Consider the following 16,000-nt stretch of genomic DNA (forward strand, 5'->3'; position numbering starts at 1 on the left):
CCAAGGCTGCTTGGATTGGGACTGGGTCTCCTCTACCCAGATCCCCCATCTTCCAGTGGCTAGACAGTTACACCCACCAACTGCCCCTGGCATTGTGTAATTCCATCAACGGTCAAGATAAGAGACTATAAAACCAAGCTCCCGGAAGCGGAAGTGCACCCGAGAATTTTCTTAATGTCTAGTTCTCGCTCTTGGAGAACCTGGCAGGATATCCTGCCCACAGCTTGGCAAGCTCCCTGTTGGGTATTTGATATGCCAAAACCCAGTAACAATGATGGTCTCATTTCCCTGACCCTGAAAGAGCCTCCAATGTGGCACTTGCTGAAATCTCAGGGCTAGGACGAAGGAGACGTTACTGGTGCTTGCTCGAGGAAATCGATTAATAACGGGATGACAGTGATACAGTGAAATGGTGGTATTACATAGAAAAAACAAGTTTCTAAATTAACGGTTTCTCTGACATAATGGTCAAGAATTCTCTGAATTTTAAACCCCTCACAAAAAAATTAACTAATTTCAAAATTCAGAAGAGAAATAATATGAGTTCAAAATTCAGAAGAGAAATAATATGAAATAATAAGTACTAATGTAGATTTTTTTATAAAACTTGCTAAGTGTATAATTTACCTTTTGTTTAAAAAATCTGATTTTAATAGTTTGTATTTTTGTACACATTGTTCACTGAAAACATTTTTTCTTTATAAAATGTTTCAAAATTAGACAAGCATAACTGCTGTGTTAACAAGTCTCCTAATGAGTTAACAGCTACATAGTAAACTGAGAAGAAAACTTTGTTGTGCAGGAAGAAAAACCAGAAAAAACATGTACTGACAATCACTTTAAAAGTCAGCTAAAACATTTAAAAGAGGGAGCTGCTCCAGATGGGGCTTGGGGGACACCATGAGGTGCAGGGAGTACCCTGAGCTCTGACATATGAAACTTGGGCACCAGCCAGCTCCCCAGGCCCACAAATTTTAAGGTACATCTTTTATTCTTTTTAACTACAAGAACCAATAATAGGCACAATGGCTTACAATCACTGTCAGTCACCGTCCTCCATTTGTTCATCGATTTGCTCAAGTAGACCCAGTAATGTCTCCATTGTGAGACTTCTTGTTACTGTTTTTGGCATGTCGAATATGTCACGGGGAGCTTGCCAGGCTTTGCCATGCGGGCAAGATACTCTCGGTCACTTGCCGCGCTCTCCGAGTGGGGTGGAGGAATTGAAATCTGGTCGGTCGTATGGGTCGTGTGCAAGGCAAATGCCCTACCCACTGTGCTATCACTCCAGCCCATGGCTTACAATACTGTTAATAATAGGGTCTCATATATACAATATTCCAACATAGGGTACATTTTCTTATGGCCAGTTATTCTAAAGCTGAGTGCCATGGCCTCTCCTGGGAAAATTCACTGAGTGACGAATATACACATAAAGTTCTGCAAGTATACATAGAATCAGATTATTTATAAACTGTGAGATGCCTCTGTCACTGAATGTAAGCAAGTGACTCTTTCGAACAGACCTTTGAGGTAGGGTACTTGTTGAAGATTCTGAAAATGGCTAATTCAGCTGCAACCGTCTTTCCTGATCCAGTGGGTGCTCCCAGTAAGACATTACAGTCTGTATGGTAGAGAGTGTGAAATATCTGCGTCTGTACAGGATTGAAGTGGCTGAAATTGTACAAAGCTTCATAGGCCTCACATCCCAAAGCTGTGACTGGTAGAGGCTGAAGATCCAGTAATTCTAAAAGAGGGAAAAAGGGACTACTATAAGTGGAAAATAGGTACAGCACTGGAAATTGTATTTTTAGGAGACATGATAACAACCTTTCAATATTTAGAAGAAAAAGAAGCTGGACATAAATTTCAGGATTTTTGGTTCTATTACTGGGAAAAATACTATTAGTATTGGTTTGGGATTGCAGTGAACTCACATATTTCTTTTGGTGATATAGTCATTGTAATGAAATTACTCCTATTTCACAAGCACCAAGTATCCTTCCATTGTTTTGTGTCTTCTATTTCTTTCAACAATGTCATAAATTTTAGTGTACAGGTCTTTAACTTTGGTTAAAGTTATTCTAAAGTACTTAATTCTTTTTGATAGAATTACAAACTGGGATTGCTTTTTATGCTAGTTCTTTGATAGTGAAACAACTGAGTTTTGAATGCTGATTTTTGTAGCCTGACACTTACTATATTCAGTTATCATTTTAAATAACTTCCTGTTGGAATCTTGGGATTTTCTCTGTTTATTATCATGTCATCTGCAAATGGTGTGATTTTTTTTTACTCTATAATTTGAATATCTACACATGCTTTTGGAAATAGAATATTTGCTTAAGAGTATCATTATTAACATTAATGAAATTTTGCTTCTTTTATTAAGTCAAAATAAATAGAAAAGCACTCATGCTATTTGAATAAAATGCAATTTTTCAGTTGTGACAATGAAAATCATGTTAAATGATACTATAGATTATGTTATGCCCTTAGATACTCTTAGTGTGGAGGAACAGAACTGATGTAGAAGGTATGTACTGTCTGTAGGGCACAAACTGAGCACAGGTATAGGTGAATCTACTCTTTAGCAATTATAGCTTATTCACTTAGTGCATATATGTATGTGTGTGTGTGTGTGTGTGTGTGTGTGTGTGTGTGTACAAAAGTAAACCATATAGATGGAACAAATTCTCTTTGATTCTTGGGGGGGGGTGAGGTTTTGGCCACTTCTGGTATTGCTCATGGCTTACTCATAGCTTTGCACTCAGGGACCTCTCCTGGAGGAGTTCAGGGAACCATTAACTGGGGATTACACCTGGGTCAACTACATACAAGGCTATGTAGCTGGACTATTGTTTGGACTATTGCTTTGCCACACTCACTTTGACTTATTAGTAAAATCATGCTTAAAATAAAGTGCTTACATTAGAAATAAGATTCAGTGAACTATAATAAGTACAAGCAGACTAGATTTCTAAAGTTTAGTTGATGAAAAAGTTTAGCTGACAATGAAAATTAAGACCCTCTCTACAAAATGTACATATCCATAAACTTGAGTTTGAAATGTCTTTTACAAATTCTGACAAATAAATAGCATTTTTTATTTGGATTCAAACACTTTAATTCAGTCACTTTTCAGTTTTAACCGAAACAACCATTTTGGAAAATCAACGACTCACTTACTATCTGCTATATTACCTGTATGTGGAGGATGTCTCTCTGGTAGAATCAGGTGTTGAAAATTGATAATACATACAGCCTCAGCTCCCAGCCATCTATCAGACACTGCTCGGATGTAGTATTGGGAAGGCAAAGGCTCAAAAATAGGAATTGTAAACACCAGCACTTGCGCTTCTTTACTAATGACCTAATGTGAAATAAAGCTTAAAGTAAATATGGGCATTCTAATATTATTAAGGTCTTATCAATCTATTGCTAAGAAAATGGTAGATAAGGTAAGATGTAAAAGATAAATTAAAATCTATTGTATACACTATAATCATGCATCAGTAGATAACTAAAGTAACATATTATCAGAATTTTCAAAAATCAATTAATTCAAGAACTTGACTTCATGATTTTTACAATTTAAAAAAGTCATCTTCTTTAAATTCTATCACTGTTAAGTGGAATAACAGAATCACCAGGCATAAAAAGAAGATAATCATAAAGACCAATATGGTGAAAATTAAAAAAAAAAAAATTCCTGTGAAATTCTACGGTTGTACAGCCAAAACTCGCGGCCTGAAGATTGCTTTCAGTTTGATAAAATGAGATTGCAAATGAAGCATCAGTATTAAAGGCATGCTAACATCAAGCTGAATCCTTCTCATGGGACTGACAGAGAATTTAAAACCAAATGCCCTTTTCATAATGTGATTCAATACTCTTTAGTACAGCATTCATGTAAAACCCAAAGTTATTATTTCTTGTTTAATTCATTTTCATATTATTTGTATCATTCAGTTTATATACTCTTCCCCTTTGGAAGCCCCAGCAAAGATTACAATTCAATTTCTCATACTGAGTATACTGAATATATCAATACTGCAACAATTCATTATTATTTTCTTTTAAAATCAAACAGAAACAAAATATAATAAAGCTTTAGTGGTACCATGAAAAGTACAGAAAAGTGAGTAAAATCAGAAATTGCCATCTAGTGTATATATTTTTTAATGACAGCAATATAATAAGGTACAGCCACAGATATATATTTACCTGTTTTTTTAGAATGAGAAAGTACTCTGAATGATAAATATGATCATTTGTTGGATCTTCCACCCAAATCCACCAGGGTTCTCCTACTGTTCCATGGACCTGAAAGATAATCAGTATTCTCATATAACATTTACTGCAATTTAAGTAAAGGATGCTGTTAACATTCTTGACACCTATTCCTTTCTTTATAACAGCTTAATTGATATGCAATTTCTCTAACAAAGTTTACAGTTAAATAAGTTAAATGGTTTTAATATATTTAAGAAGTGGTGCAACCATGATATAATTGTAATCACTCAGAAATAGAAACCTAACACCCATTAGCATTGCTGCCTATTGCTGCCTATTGCTGTTCCTCTGTCTTTCACCTCTGATCCTGGACAAAGTCTACTCTCTATAGATGTGCTGATAATGGATATTTCATACGAATGGAATTATTTTATAAGCAGCTTTCATGACCTTCATTTACCATGACATTCACTCCTACAATAGCAAGTGGCAAGTGATCAGGACATCTTTTATTAACAAAATACAAAATAATATTCCATTGGATATATGTGTTATGTTTTGCATATTTATCTTATTCACTTTTGTTTTTTCCTACCATCTAAAGTCTTGTTCAGTATTCTGTGACTCAGGAGATTATGCCACACATCCCAGGTTAATTATGATTAGCATAAACCAGTCAGCTTATACCATTCCCCTGACAACAGCTGTGGTAAGGGGAAAGTACATGCCCAATTAGACTGGCAAAAAGTCCTTATGGATCCATGCTCTGGAGTGAAGTGCAGAAGTTTCCCTCTCTTTTTAAACGTGAACAGGCAGCCTTGAAAATAGTTGGAAAGTAGCCAGTAGCATTAGCAGAGCAAAAGGATGGAAAGATTCTGAGCCCTGAATGATTTCCTTAAACTGAAGATTTCCTTAGGGTTTCTGCCACCTGAACCTTTTGTGAAAGATAATTAATTTTCTTGCTTAAGTTAGCTTGAAACAAGTCAAGTTTTTGATTGTTGTAGGCAACAGCATTCTAACTGATAGAACTAATTGTAAAAACAATCAAGTATTCTACTAATGAATCAAAAAAAATTGTGGGAGATTTCCTGTAGATAATGGTAAAAGAGTATGAAAATAGGAAACTACTAAATTTAAAAATACTCTATTAAATATGAAAATTGAACTATGAATATAATAATAATCTTATATTGTATATACAATTTTATGTCTAGAGAAATATTAAGCAGAATATTATATCATTTTATCCTCACAGAGTTGTGAGAAAATAGATATTTTCCTAGTTTGTAGATCAGAAATATTAAAGGTTAGGGCACTTAAAAGGTAGATTTGGATTAGAACAATTGTGGGGAAATTTTCGAGCACACTGCTTAGCAAGACTCATACACAGTAAACGATGATTAGGTATTGCAAAATATTTATTTACACATAACTACAATCTTAAAATATGAAGAGTAGAAATTGTTATACTATCCAACATGCTCTTGAAAAAAAAGGCTTGAATCTAATATTTGCATTTGTATCTACAATCTAAACTATTATTTTTTCCCAGTAAACTGGTGGAAAGATAGAACTTAAAAAACAATGTTGATTGAATAAGAAGATCTAGAGAGAATTTTCACGTACATATAATATCTAAGATATTTAAGAGTATATGTGATAAAAGTATTGTGAATGAAAACCAAGAAAGGTCTTCAACAGTTTTGTAGAGAGCTGAGAATTTAGAGAAATAAAAAACATAATTTAAACAAAAAAAAGACTTTGGTAATTGGTTGGTCTTTTATAATCAATGAGGACATCATCTCACTGGGAAAAAAAAGGTTACTAGAAGAAAAAAAAAAGATATAATACTCATTTTACTGGTCTAATGGTAAAGAAGATAATGCTAGATTGAGAAACATGAAGATGATCATAATGGCTTTTTCAGATGGAGAAAGACTAATATTATATTATTTTACTCATAAGAGATATACTGAAAAAAACCAGATGAATTAATAAAATAAGAACAAAGTTTTGAACTATAAGACCAACTAGAGGTGGGGAAAAATGGGATTTAAGGGTAGAATAAGTCTTGAGAGGGATAAATCAGGACAAAGGGGAACACACAAGCTGATTATCAATGATGCATACCTGAAATTTAAATAGTATTATAAGGCAATGCTATTTCAGTGAAAAATTACTTAAAATAAACATTTTTTATCATGGAGACTTGATTCATTTTGCTATTTGGGAGGAGTACCTAGTACCAAACTTCGCTACTTAATAAAATGCATGTGTTCTACTCTGGAGCTTCACCTTCAACTGAGACTTGACTTTCCATTAGGCTAAGATAACCTGTTAAGGAATAAGCAGACATGGCCAAAATGAAGAGAACACAGAGAACATGAAAGAAGATCAAATTAAGCAAAGTCCCCATAGAGCTTGAATCCATATAACAATTGCTCCAAATTGACATTTTATGTTTCTAAAAGTTCTAAAGGGGTCTCATTAGTTGACATATTAATATATTAGACCATGTATTTTTCTTGAGGATCATTATAAATACTGCTATGTTTTTGATGGATTATATATATATATGTGTGTGTGTGTGTGTGCTTTAAAGATTTTCTATGTGCCTGAGGGCAGATATTAAGAAGGCATAGGTGAGCCTATAGCAAAGATATTTTGTATAATATGAAGACAAGGTGTTTTTCTACCTGATCACTCCATGAGAAATCAGGAGAGATGCTCAGCGTTACTCGGAGGACAGTTCGTGTGATGGGCTGAATGGATGCTTCCATTGTAACTGATGGAATCTGATGAACACACTGCTTGACCTTGAGGCCAATATTCACATGATGCAGCATGTGACCTGCAAGGAAAACATCACATAGAAGAAATGTGTCTGGACAGGAAAATAAAAGAAAAAAAAAAGCAATATAATCTGACTTGTAAATGGGCTTTCAGAGAGGGCAGTTTTATTGCTTGTTTTATGATTTGCTATGTAGAATAGCTGACATTCTTGACCTGGCATGTTTGAATATTTTATAATAGTTAACTTGAATTAGCAATTCGTAACTCTGAAATCCAGTATCAAAGCTGTTCCAGCTATTAATTTTTAAAATTTGAAGGTTCTTAAAATTACTGAGACTTACTATTAATAACGTTAAAATGATTATAAACATTTTCACTTTTTTCTAGTTTAGAATACATTATAGAAATATTTAGTATTTTCTGAAAATAGCCATTTATTTGTTCAAGGTCTATTTCAGACCTCTATAATCATGATGGGAAAAGCTTTGGTAATCAAACACCTCAGCCGTCCACATCTATTCCATAAAATATAAAGATAAGGCATAAAATTCAGTCAAGCTAGCAAAAAATTAATCAGTTTTTCAAAAAGCACAAAAATTAGAAAATAAAAACTGGTTAATTTAGCACAAAATTAAATACCTTCCCATATTTTCATGAAATATCCAATTCTGAAAGATGGATATTTATAGGAATACTGACTGAGGTCGAGGCAGAAATCAAAAAGAGGTGTTTAAATATTTTTAAATATTTAAAGCCACAAACAGGTATATCAATACTTGCCTTTTCACGTTAAAGGAACTATGTGGAAATACATTAAATTTTATAATGCCAAGATTTCTTATATATCTTGTTTTTTCATACTAGAGTATATTTTGCTTGTTTGGGTGCCATGCCTGGAGGTACTCAGGGCTTACTTCTGGCTATACACTTAGGAACTCTGGCAGGGCTCAGGGGAGTGCATGTGGTGAAGAGGATGGAACCCCAATTGGCTGGATACTACCTCTCCGGATCCTCTCTCTTATAAACAAAACAAAATATTTATGTCCACAAATCTGAAACTAAAAGTGATCTTCTTATTTTGGTTAAATATTTAACCTGCCACACCAATATGAATATGCCCAACTTACTTAGCATCCTTAATTTCAATTTATCAATCTATTTTTATTGCAACTTTCCTTCTTTCATTCTGCTTTAGAAATGTTTTTCTTAGCATAAGGAAAATAAATATCTCAGATTCTCTTGAGCATATCTGGAAATTTTTAGACAGTGGTAATCCTTCCTATTTATTCTTTCTAGCCAGCTTCTTTCCATCCTATTTAGAATTTGAAATATTAACTAACCAAAATCTTGTATAGTAACCAAAGGCTATTCCTCTACAGAAAATCACATGAGTTTAAGGTTTGGAGTGATGATTTTTTTTTTGCTGAAATACTGCTAAAACATGCATTACAAGATTTTGAATTAATAAACTGAGGATAAACTTTACTAATTCACACAGTTATAGGTAAAAATTATTTTTATGAAATACTCAGTGGTCTGACAATATAAACATCATTTAACTGCTAATTATTTCAGGATACTTCATAAAAGTTAGAGACTTCTGACTGAATTAAGATAAAAAATTTCACAGGTTGCAAAAACATATCTTGACTAATATGAAAATTCACTATAATTTACTTTCTTATCTAGTAAAATGTTTGGTTTGCACAAAACAACGCACTCAAACACTGTTGCTTCCTTCTTACCTATTTCATCTTTCCTCATGTCTTTCAGTTTATCCACGCTAAGATTTTTCTCTTCTAATCTTGTCAGAATGTGTGGTGGTAAGACTGAAAATTGCCTCAAAGGGCTAGCCCAACCCCAAAGCCTCTTGTCGATGACTTTACTAAGATTCAGGAGCTTGTAGGTCATGGCAGGCCAGCGTTTCCTCAGAGCAATTTCGAAAAGAGCACGGACAATTCTAGCTGCATTCTGAAGAACAAAACAAGGGAATTGGTGGTTAGGTACAAGTACGCTTTGGAATTTGTCAACAAATTCATTATTCTTTCTCAATTTCAAAAGAAGCATGTCAATCTACATTCTTTAATTATGGATATCTATTCTTATGAAACCCTAATTTCCACTCTTTCTACAAAAGAACATCCTCTACATGTGGGCATTATCTTGCTTCAATGTCAGAAGGAAGTCTTACTTTCCAGTTCTTAAGAAGTTTTCTAATTCACACCTAAGCAGGAATGTAGAGAAAAAAGACATAAAAAATATTAAAGAGACTGTAGCAACCTAGCAGAGGAAACAGCAGAGGGTGGACCTAGGTACACAGTGCAATGATTAAATATAGACACAAACCTATTTAGATTAGAATATGAAAGACTGGGATCCAGTCAAGAAGAAAAACTAGTGAGAGGTGATGATGACAAAGGAACCATTAATGAGAACAGTGACCCACAAATTAATGATTTCCTATAAACCAGTGTTTCAACAGCTCTACATGTATTATCTTACTTAATTTTTATAGCACTGTAGCACTGTCCTCCCGTTGTTCACTGATATGCTCGAGCGGGGACAGTAACAAGTCTCTCCATTGTGAAAATGTCATGGGTAGCTTGCCAGGCTTTGCCGTGTGGGTGAGATACTCTCGGTAGCTTCCCGGCCTCTCCATGAGAGGCAGAGGAATTGAACCCAGGCTGGTCGAGCCGGCTGCATGCAAGGCACATAACCTACTGCTTGTGCTATCGCTTAATTTTTATAACTGGAATTAATTGGCATTAGCATCACAATTTTCTTCATTAGTGTATGGTGAGATTACCAATTTGGTTAAGGTCACATAGTGGTGTCAAAGTCTATTTGAAGGTAGGTTTAAATAATTCTAAAAATTAACTCTATGATTTTAAATTGAATGGCCTTGGGCTAGAGATACTGCAGGGAGTAAAGCCTTATTCTGCATAAGGCCCACTCCAGTTTGATCCTGGAATCTCATATGATTCCCTGAGCACCGCCAAAGGTCATTCCTGAGCAAAGAGCCAGGGATAGCTCAAGAGCACTGCTGGGTGTGCCTCCTCCCCACCCCCCAAATAACTAAATAGGCAAAAGATAATTTCATTAACATAAATATAGAAAATTATAACAATTAAAGCCTTCTTTTATATCTTATAATTAGTTTCCATTTAAGTTGTTTCCTTCCTATGGTCATTGACTATGGAGGTTATTTCACAGAAGATTGTTTTCAAATGATGAATTTGCAGACACCTTATCCTATCTAATGATGTTTGTATTTGAAAATGAAGAATGACAGGCCTGATCAAAATCGTAAGAACAGATGAAAAAAAATTATTAAAATGAAAAAAAAACAGTTGATCTAATTTGAAATAAGAAATGACTGCAAGAGATAAGAGCTTTGGTTTTATAATTTTTTACAAAATATATTTTCTTTTTGAAAAACTAAACGATTCTGTCAGTATTAGAAACTTAAGAGCAAAAACTGTATTTAGATACAAGGATTTCTTTGATATCCACTAAAAGAAGACAGATGATTCTGACTAGGCTCAGAGAATAATAATAAAAAAAAGAAATTCTGATTATTATATCCATTAGTTTTCCTATATCATTTCCAGTCACTTCTTTAAAGAAAAAAACTGCCATATTTTTTGCTAATAATTTAAAAATATTTATCTTTATACTTCAGAACCCATAATTGCTTCCTTAAAGCTAAAAGAAATGGAAGAAGATATAAAATGAGATTAAGCTTTTTTTTTTCCCTTAACTTAATGGAGGCGATACTCAATAAAAATAATAAAAACAGAATTCTTAATAAGTAAAAAAATGTCTTTCAAAGACCAGAGAGATAGTACAGCAGGGAAGGTGCTTGCCTTGAAGTGGCTGACCCAGGTTCAATCCCTGGAACCACTATGGTCCCTTGAGCACTGCCAGTAGTGATTCTTGAGTGCAGTAAGCTCTGAGCACCATCAGCGTCCAAACAAACAAACAAACAAACAAACAAGCAAACAAAGAAAAAGAATGTTTTCAAAAGTATGACTAGAAGAGAAATACAGTATATCTGAAATATACATACTGTAAAAAAATTGACTTTATTCACATAAAGATAGAAAAACATAAATACATGAACATTTTATACCATGAGGCTGTTACTACATTAGCATTTAATAAGTTGCAACTTATAAAATCATTTTTAGTACGTTACTAAAATTTTATTTCTTTGTATTGGTTTTGATAATAGTGATAGTCACTGCTGGTGGTGTGAGGAGTGAGGGCCACTCTAGGCAGAGCTGTGGCTGGGCTGGCAGGGCCATACCTGGCGGTGCTGAAATGAAAACTCAGGAACTCACACATGGAAGCATGTGCTCTGTCACTTGAACTATGATTTCACCTTTAGCCTTCAATTTTTCAGATTTAAATATCAAGAGTAGAGGAAAAATTACATTCAGAGACTTGCCATATTGAATATCTGGTCTATAACATATTTATTCATCTCTACTGAGTTGTGAAAATTTTATTATTTCTAATATTTGGGAAATCAACCAAGTTCCACAATTAAAAAAAAAACTTTTCTTTTGGTTTTGTGGCCACACCCAGAGGTGCCCAGGGATTTCTCTTAGCTCTATGCTCAAGGATCACTCTTGGTGAGGCTCACGGGACCATATGGGGTGCTGGGTCAGACCTGGGTCAGACAAATTTAAGGCAAGTGCCTTACATGCTGTACTCTCTCTGGGCCCTGATATATTCTTTCATGAGTGCTGTTTATCATTCAAAAGAAAATGTTATTATCTGAAGCATACAAAAATCAGATATTGCAATTTTTAAACTACAATAAAGATAACAGAAACATTAAAATGAGCCAAACCTATCACCAAATCCCATATGTACTCCTGATTTAATAGCACAGATTGCATAAAAGATGCTCACGGTTAGCAGAATTAGATCTAAGATAAAATGGCCATTTGGTAGCAGGTCACAATGTAATTCTTTTAAAAAAATAGCAGAAATTAATTAATCTCTGAAAATACACAAAGAACAAGTAACAGGAAGAGAATCGTATTTTTACCTGTGCAACATAAGCAGAATCTGATATAAGGGAGAAACTGTCCATCTCCCCTCGGCTGATATAAGTCTGAAGTAGGATATTTATTTTCCCATAACTGTTCTCTACACCTCCAGGTGCGGAGAGTTCACAGAAGTTGTTTAATAATGTATCTAGCTCCTCTATTTCCTCTTCTCTCACCTGGAAGAATCAATGTTTCCATGGATTATTTGAGCATATTTACTGAAATGTTTCATAAGTAATGTAAACCACAGTGTATGTCTTTAAAAAGTTTCAACTTGCTCTAACAACACTTTCCTTTTAAATAACTAAGAAACAGTATTCTACCTCCTAGGGAAGTTAAAGAACAATGGTAAACTACACTGAGGCTGATAAAATTCTATTTTATCATTCAACACTAATGTTAAAGTTGCCATTGACATATAAAAATTTGATATGCTATAAAAATTGAATCTTCTGACCCCACCATCCTTCAACTGATGAGATTTCATTTTTTATTTGACCAGAGTAAAACCTCTGTCCAAATGGATTAGGGCAAACTTGAATTATCTTCAAATGCATTCATTACTGTCATATATTTTTATATGGTGTAACACATTCGTAGCTTAAAACTCTGAAGTACTATGATTCCAGGTATTAAAGTTTTCAGTGTTAATCAGATTAAATTATACTATAGGTATAGAAACATTCATATGAATCATGCATATCTTTCATATTTTCATCAGTAAATTTTATAGAGCAAACAAATCCAAAATTAAATATTATGCTCTTTAATAGTTTCATTATTGTAAAACCTATTTAAATAATATTTGATTTACAATAGAGAACAAAAATAAGTGTCAGGTTTGACACAATATCATAAGATAGTACTGATAAATGGGAGAACTGCTGATATTAACACAACTGGGACAATAACTAATTATAAACATCTATAAACAAATGAATCCATATATATCTATCTGAGTCAAGCTTTAAGAAATCTTACCTTAATTTGATCAAATTCTTCAGCTTTTGAGACTATAGCAAAAATATCACTTTCTGTTTTGTGAGCATCAAAGAGTTCATTGAAGGTCTACCAAAGTAAGTGTTATATTTGGTTATTATTAGAAGGTTCAATAAAATATTTTTAATAAAAACTTGCCTATAAACCAGACATTCTTAACCTTTGAGATGTGGACAATGCAGAATTATATTGTTTCTGGATCAGTATTCCAAATCACTGCTTTAAATTTATAAAAGACAAAATAACCTTCCTAAAACATAATTATCTCTAAGACAAAAAAAATAATAAAATCAGTTAATCAAAATTCTAACACCTACAAAATCTTAATATAACTCTGGTCTTTGTTCATTTTTAGCGTGGACATAATGGAAAATTATACCACTAATCAGGTTTAAGGTAATTATTTGTTATAGAAAATTATGAAAAGGTGGGGCTGAAGCAATAGTATAGTGGCTAGACCTTGCACAGGGCTGACCAGGTTTCAATCCCTGGGAACCCTGAGGATCATCTGAGTCCACCAGGAGACCCCTGAGTGCAGCAGGCCCTGAGCACTGCCGGATGTGGACCCAAATCAAAACCAACAAAATAGTAAAATTAAACAGGGGGCTGGAGAGATAGTATAATAGTAATGTGCTTGTCCTGCACACTGCCAAACCGAGTTTGATATCCAGCACCTAATATGGTCCCAGGGGAATAAGAGGATTCTGATATTGTCAGGAGTGATCCCTGAGTGCAGAGCCAGGAGTAAGTCCTAAGCACTGCTGGTGTGGCCCCAAATCCCCCTCCACTCCCATTTGTGCCCCATTATGAAAAGAGTAACTAGAAACAGGCAATGTGAAGATTCTCGAAAAAGTAACACAACATAACTAATGGTGGTAAATTGAAATTCAAGCATTTGGGGGAGTAGATGTTAGAAGCAGTAGGATTGGAAAAAATGTTCTGGGCAAAAAATCACCAGGTCATAATTGTGAGACATTATATGTCAAAAGACTTTGAATCCTAATGAGAATTAGACACATATAAGTTAAACTAAGGAAAAGACAAGGAAAAGCTTGTGAGTCCAGAAAAGCATTTTCTGAAACTTGTCCTATGCATGAACACATGATAACCTAGAAAAACATGTTAACTGAGGGGAAAAAAATCTAGGTTTCATAGAAGACTACATCTCAGATTTATGAAGAAATTTCATTTTAATAACCTGAATTATTTTTTTCTACTGAAAATGACTTCAGGTACAAAAGCAAACTTATGGAGGGGGGATGTTGGGACCCGTGGGGATGGATGACGGGTACTGGTGGAGGGATGGGCACTTGATCATTGTATAACTGAAACCCAAGCACAAAATTTGTAAGCCTATAACTGTACCTCATGGATTTTCACTAATAAAAAAAGAAAAAAAAAGAATTGAAATAAAGTTAAATGAAAAAAAAAAAGCAAACTTATGGAAAAACTCAAACTTTCCATAAAATGAGCTTCAGAGTAAATATTCATATTAACTTTTCTATTTAAATTTAAGCTCTTTCTGCACACACAATTTTCACATATAAATGCAGGCATATGTATATAATCACAAGTGAAGACATGTGTATGCTCTTAAAAATATAACTATCATAGTGGCACCCTCTTACATATGATTAAGTTAAAAGCATTAAGAAAGCTTACAAATTGTGTAGTAAGAATTATCCTTGAGAGTCTTTTAACTTGCCATTATTATGGCACTACTCTAGGCTGATTCATAACTATAAGTTTTTCTAACCCTTTTTTAACCAATATTTCTCAGTAACCAAAAATAATTTTTCAAATTTTTATTTAGGGTATCACTAAACTATCCCTTTCTACTTAAAAAGATTTAGGAATTCATTCCATAAGTTTCACTTACTTATATGCTCAACTATTTTAGATATGAATGCACCCAATGCCTAGAACATACATTTATTGAATAGAATGGCAAGTGGGTTCTTAATATTTAATCTTGCTACCATTCTTTATTGAGTATATGCTATTGAAGTCATCGAACTTAAATATATTCTATTACTTAACATTACTCCTGATTTTTGAAGACTAAAACGCATCTGTATACAAAACTCCACACAATATATTTGTTCTACTCGGTGTAATACCTCAATGGTACTATATTTAATATAGTAGTGGCTGGCGGTTCTACCCAAGTCTGTTGAAGAAAAATACCCAGTTCGCTCCTCAAAACGAATCATCCGAGCTTTGTCTAGTTTTCGGCCAACTTCAATGACCAACTGTTCTCGATGTTTTGCTAATGTTCGGTCCATCTATGGGGGGGGGAAATTAAAAACAAGACAAAACATAAATATACTTTTTTTTTTCAGTGTGTGTAGTACCCAGGGCCTTGTAACATGTGAAGTTAGTAAAACTAGTTAACTCAGGAGGAAAAATGTTACTTTCTTTATTCTGTAAGATTATACGATGTGACTTCTCTTCTTTTTTATGAGAAGTTACAAATCAACTGTTCTGCTCACCTAGTACTAAGACTTGATATGGCATAAGCCACGAAAACATACTGCATTTTATTTTACTCTAAATTTTCAAAATATTTCCATAGTGCTATTAACTATTTCATTCCACAAAATCTATATCAGTAATGAGAACAGATAATGCCAAATTCCTTTAAAAAAGGTTAGCTTCTAAGTTTATAAATAAGAAGAATTTGGCTGTAAAGAAGTATTTATTTGAAGATTAGCATATACTTTAACTCAGAAGATTAAAGGTAGCTGAATTCTATTAAGACTAAACATAAGAAACTAAAAGATGTCAGACAGCTTTAGAAATAGTTCTAGCTTTAGGGAGTATGGTGCCGCCAGCAGGTCAATCTGTGAAGGTCAAGCCTTCAAACTTCCAGATACCCCAAAATTGCTGCTGTGCTTTTGGCCAGACCCCAA

The 16,000-nt window shown here is 33.9% G+C and overlaps 1 protein-coding gene across 1 annotated transcript in view; it reads right to left on the reverse strand.

The window, feature by feature from the left end:
* Positions 1 to 16,000, reverse strand: part of ASCC3 (activating signal cointegrator 1 complex subunit 3) — a 354,089-nt gene that overhangs the window by 125,287 nt on the left and 212,802 nt on the right. The window contains exons 18-25 of the mRNA XM_056125104.1: positions 15,209 to 15,373; positions 13,071 to 13,157; positions 12,089 to 12,265; positions 8,775 to 9,000; positions 6,933 to 7,087; positions 4,228 to 4,326; positions 3,205 to 3,373; positions 1,527 to 1,747 (exon numbers count right to left, since the gene is read on the reverse strand). Coding sequence (XP_055981079.1) covers positions 1,527 to 1,747; positions 3,205 to 3,373; positions 4,228 to 4,326; positions 6,933 to 7,087; positions 8,775 to 9,000; positions 12,089 to 12,265; positions 13,071 to 13,157; positions 15,209 to 15,373 — 1,299 coding nt within the window. The remainder of the gene's footprint in view (positions 1 to 1,526; positions 1,748 to 3,204; positions 3,374 to 4,227; positions 4,327 to 6,932; positions 7,088 to 8,774; positions 9,001 to 12,088; positions 12,266 to 13,070; positions 13,158 to 15,208; positions 15,374 to 16,000) is intronic.

Source organism: Sorex fumeus, unplaced genomic scaffold, assembly GCF_029834395.1.
Source record: "Sorex fumeus unplaced genomic scaffold, SorFum_2.1 ptg000054l, whole genome shotgun sequence".
Lineage (NCBI taxonomy): Eukaryota > Metazoa > Chordata > Mammalia > Eulipotyphla > Soricidae > Sorex > Sorex fumeus.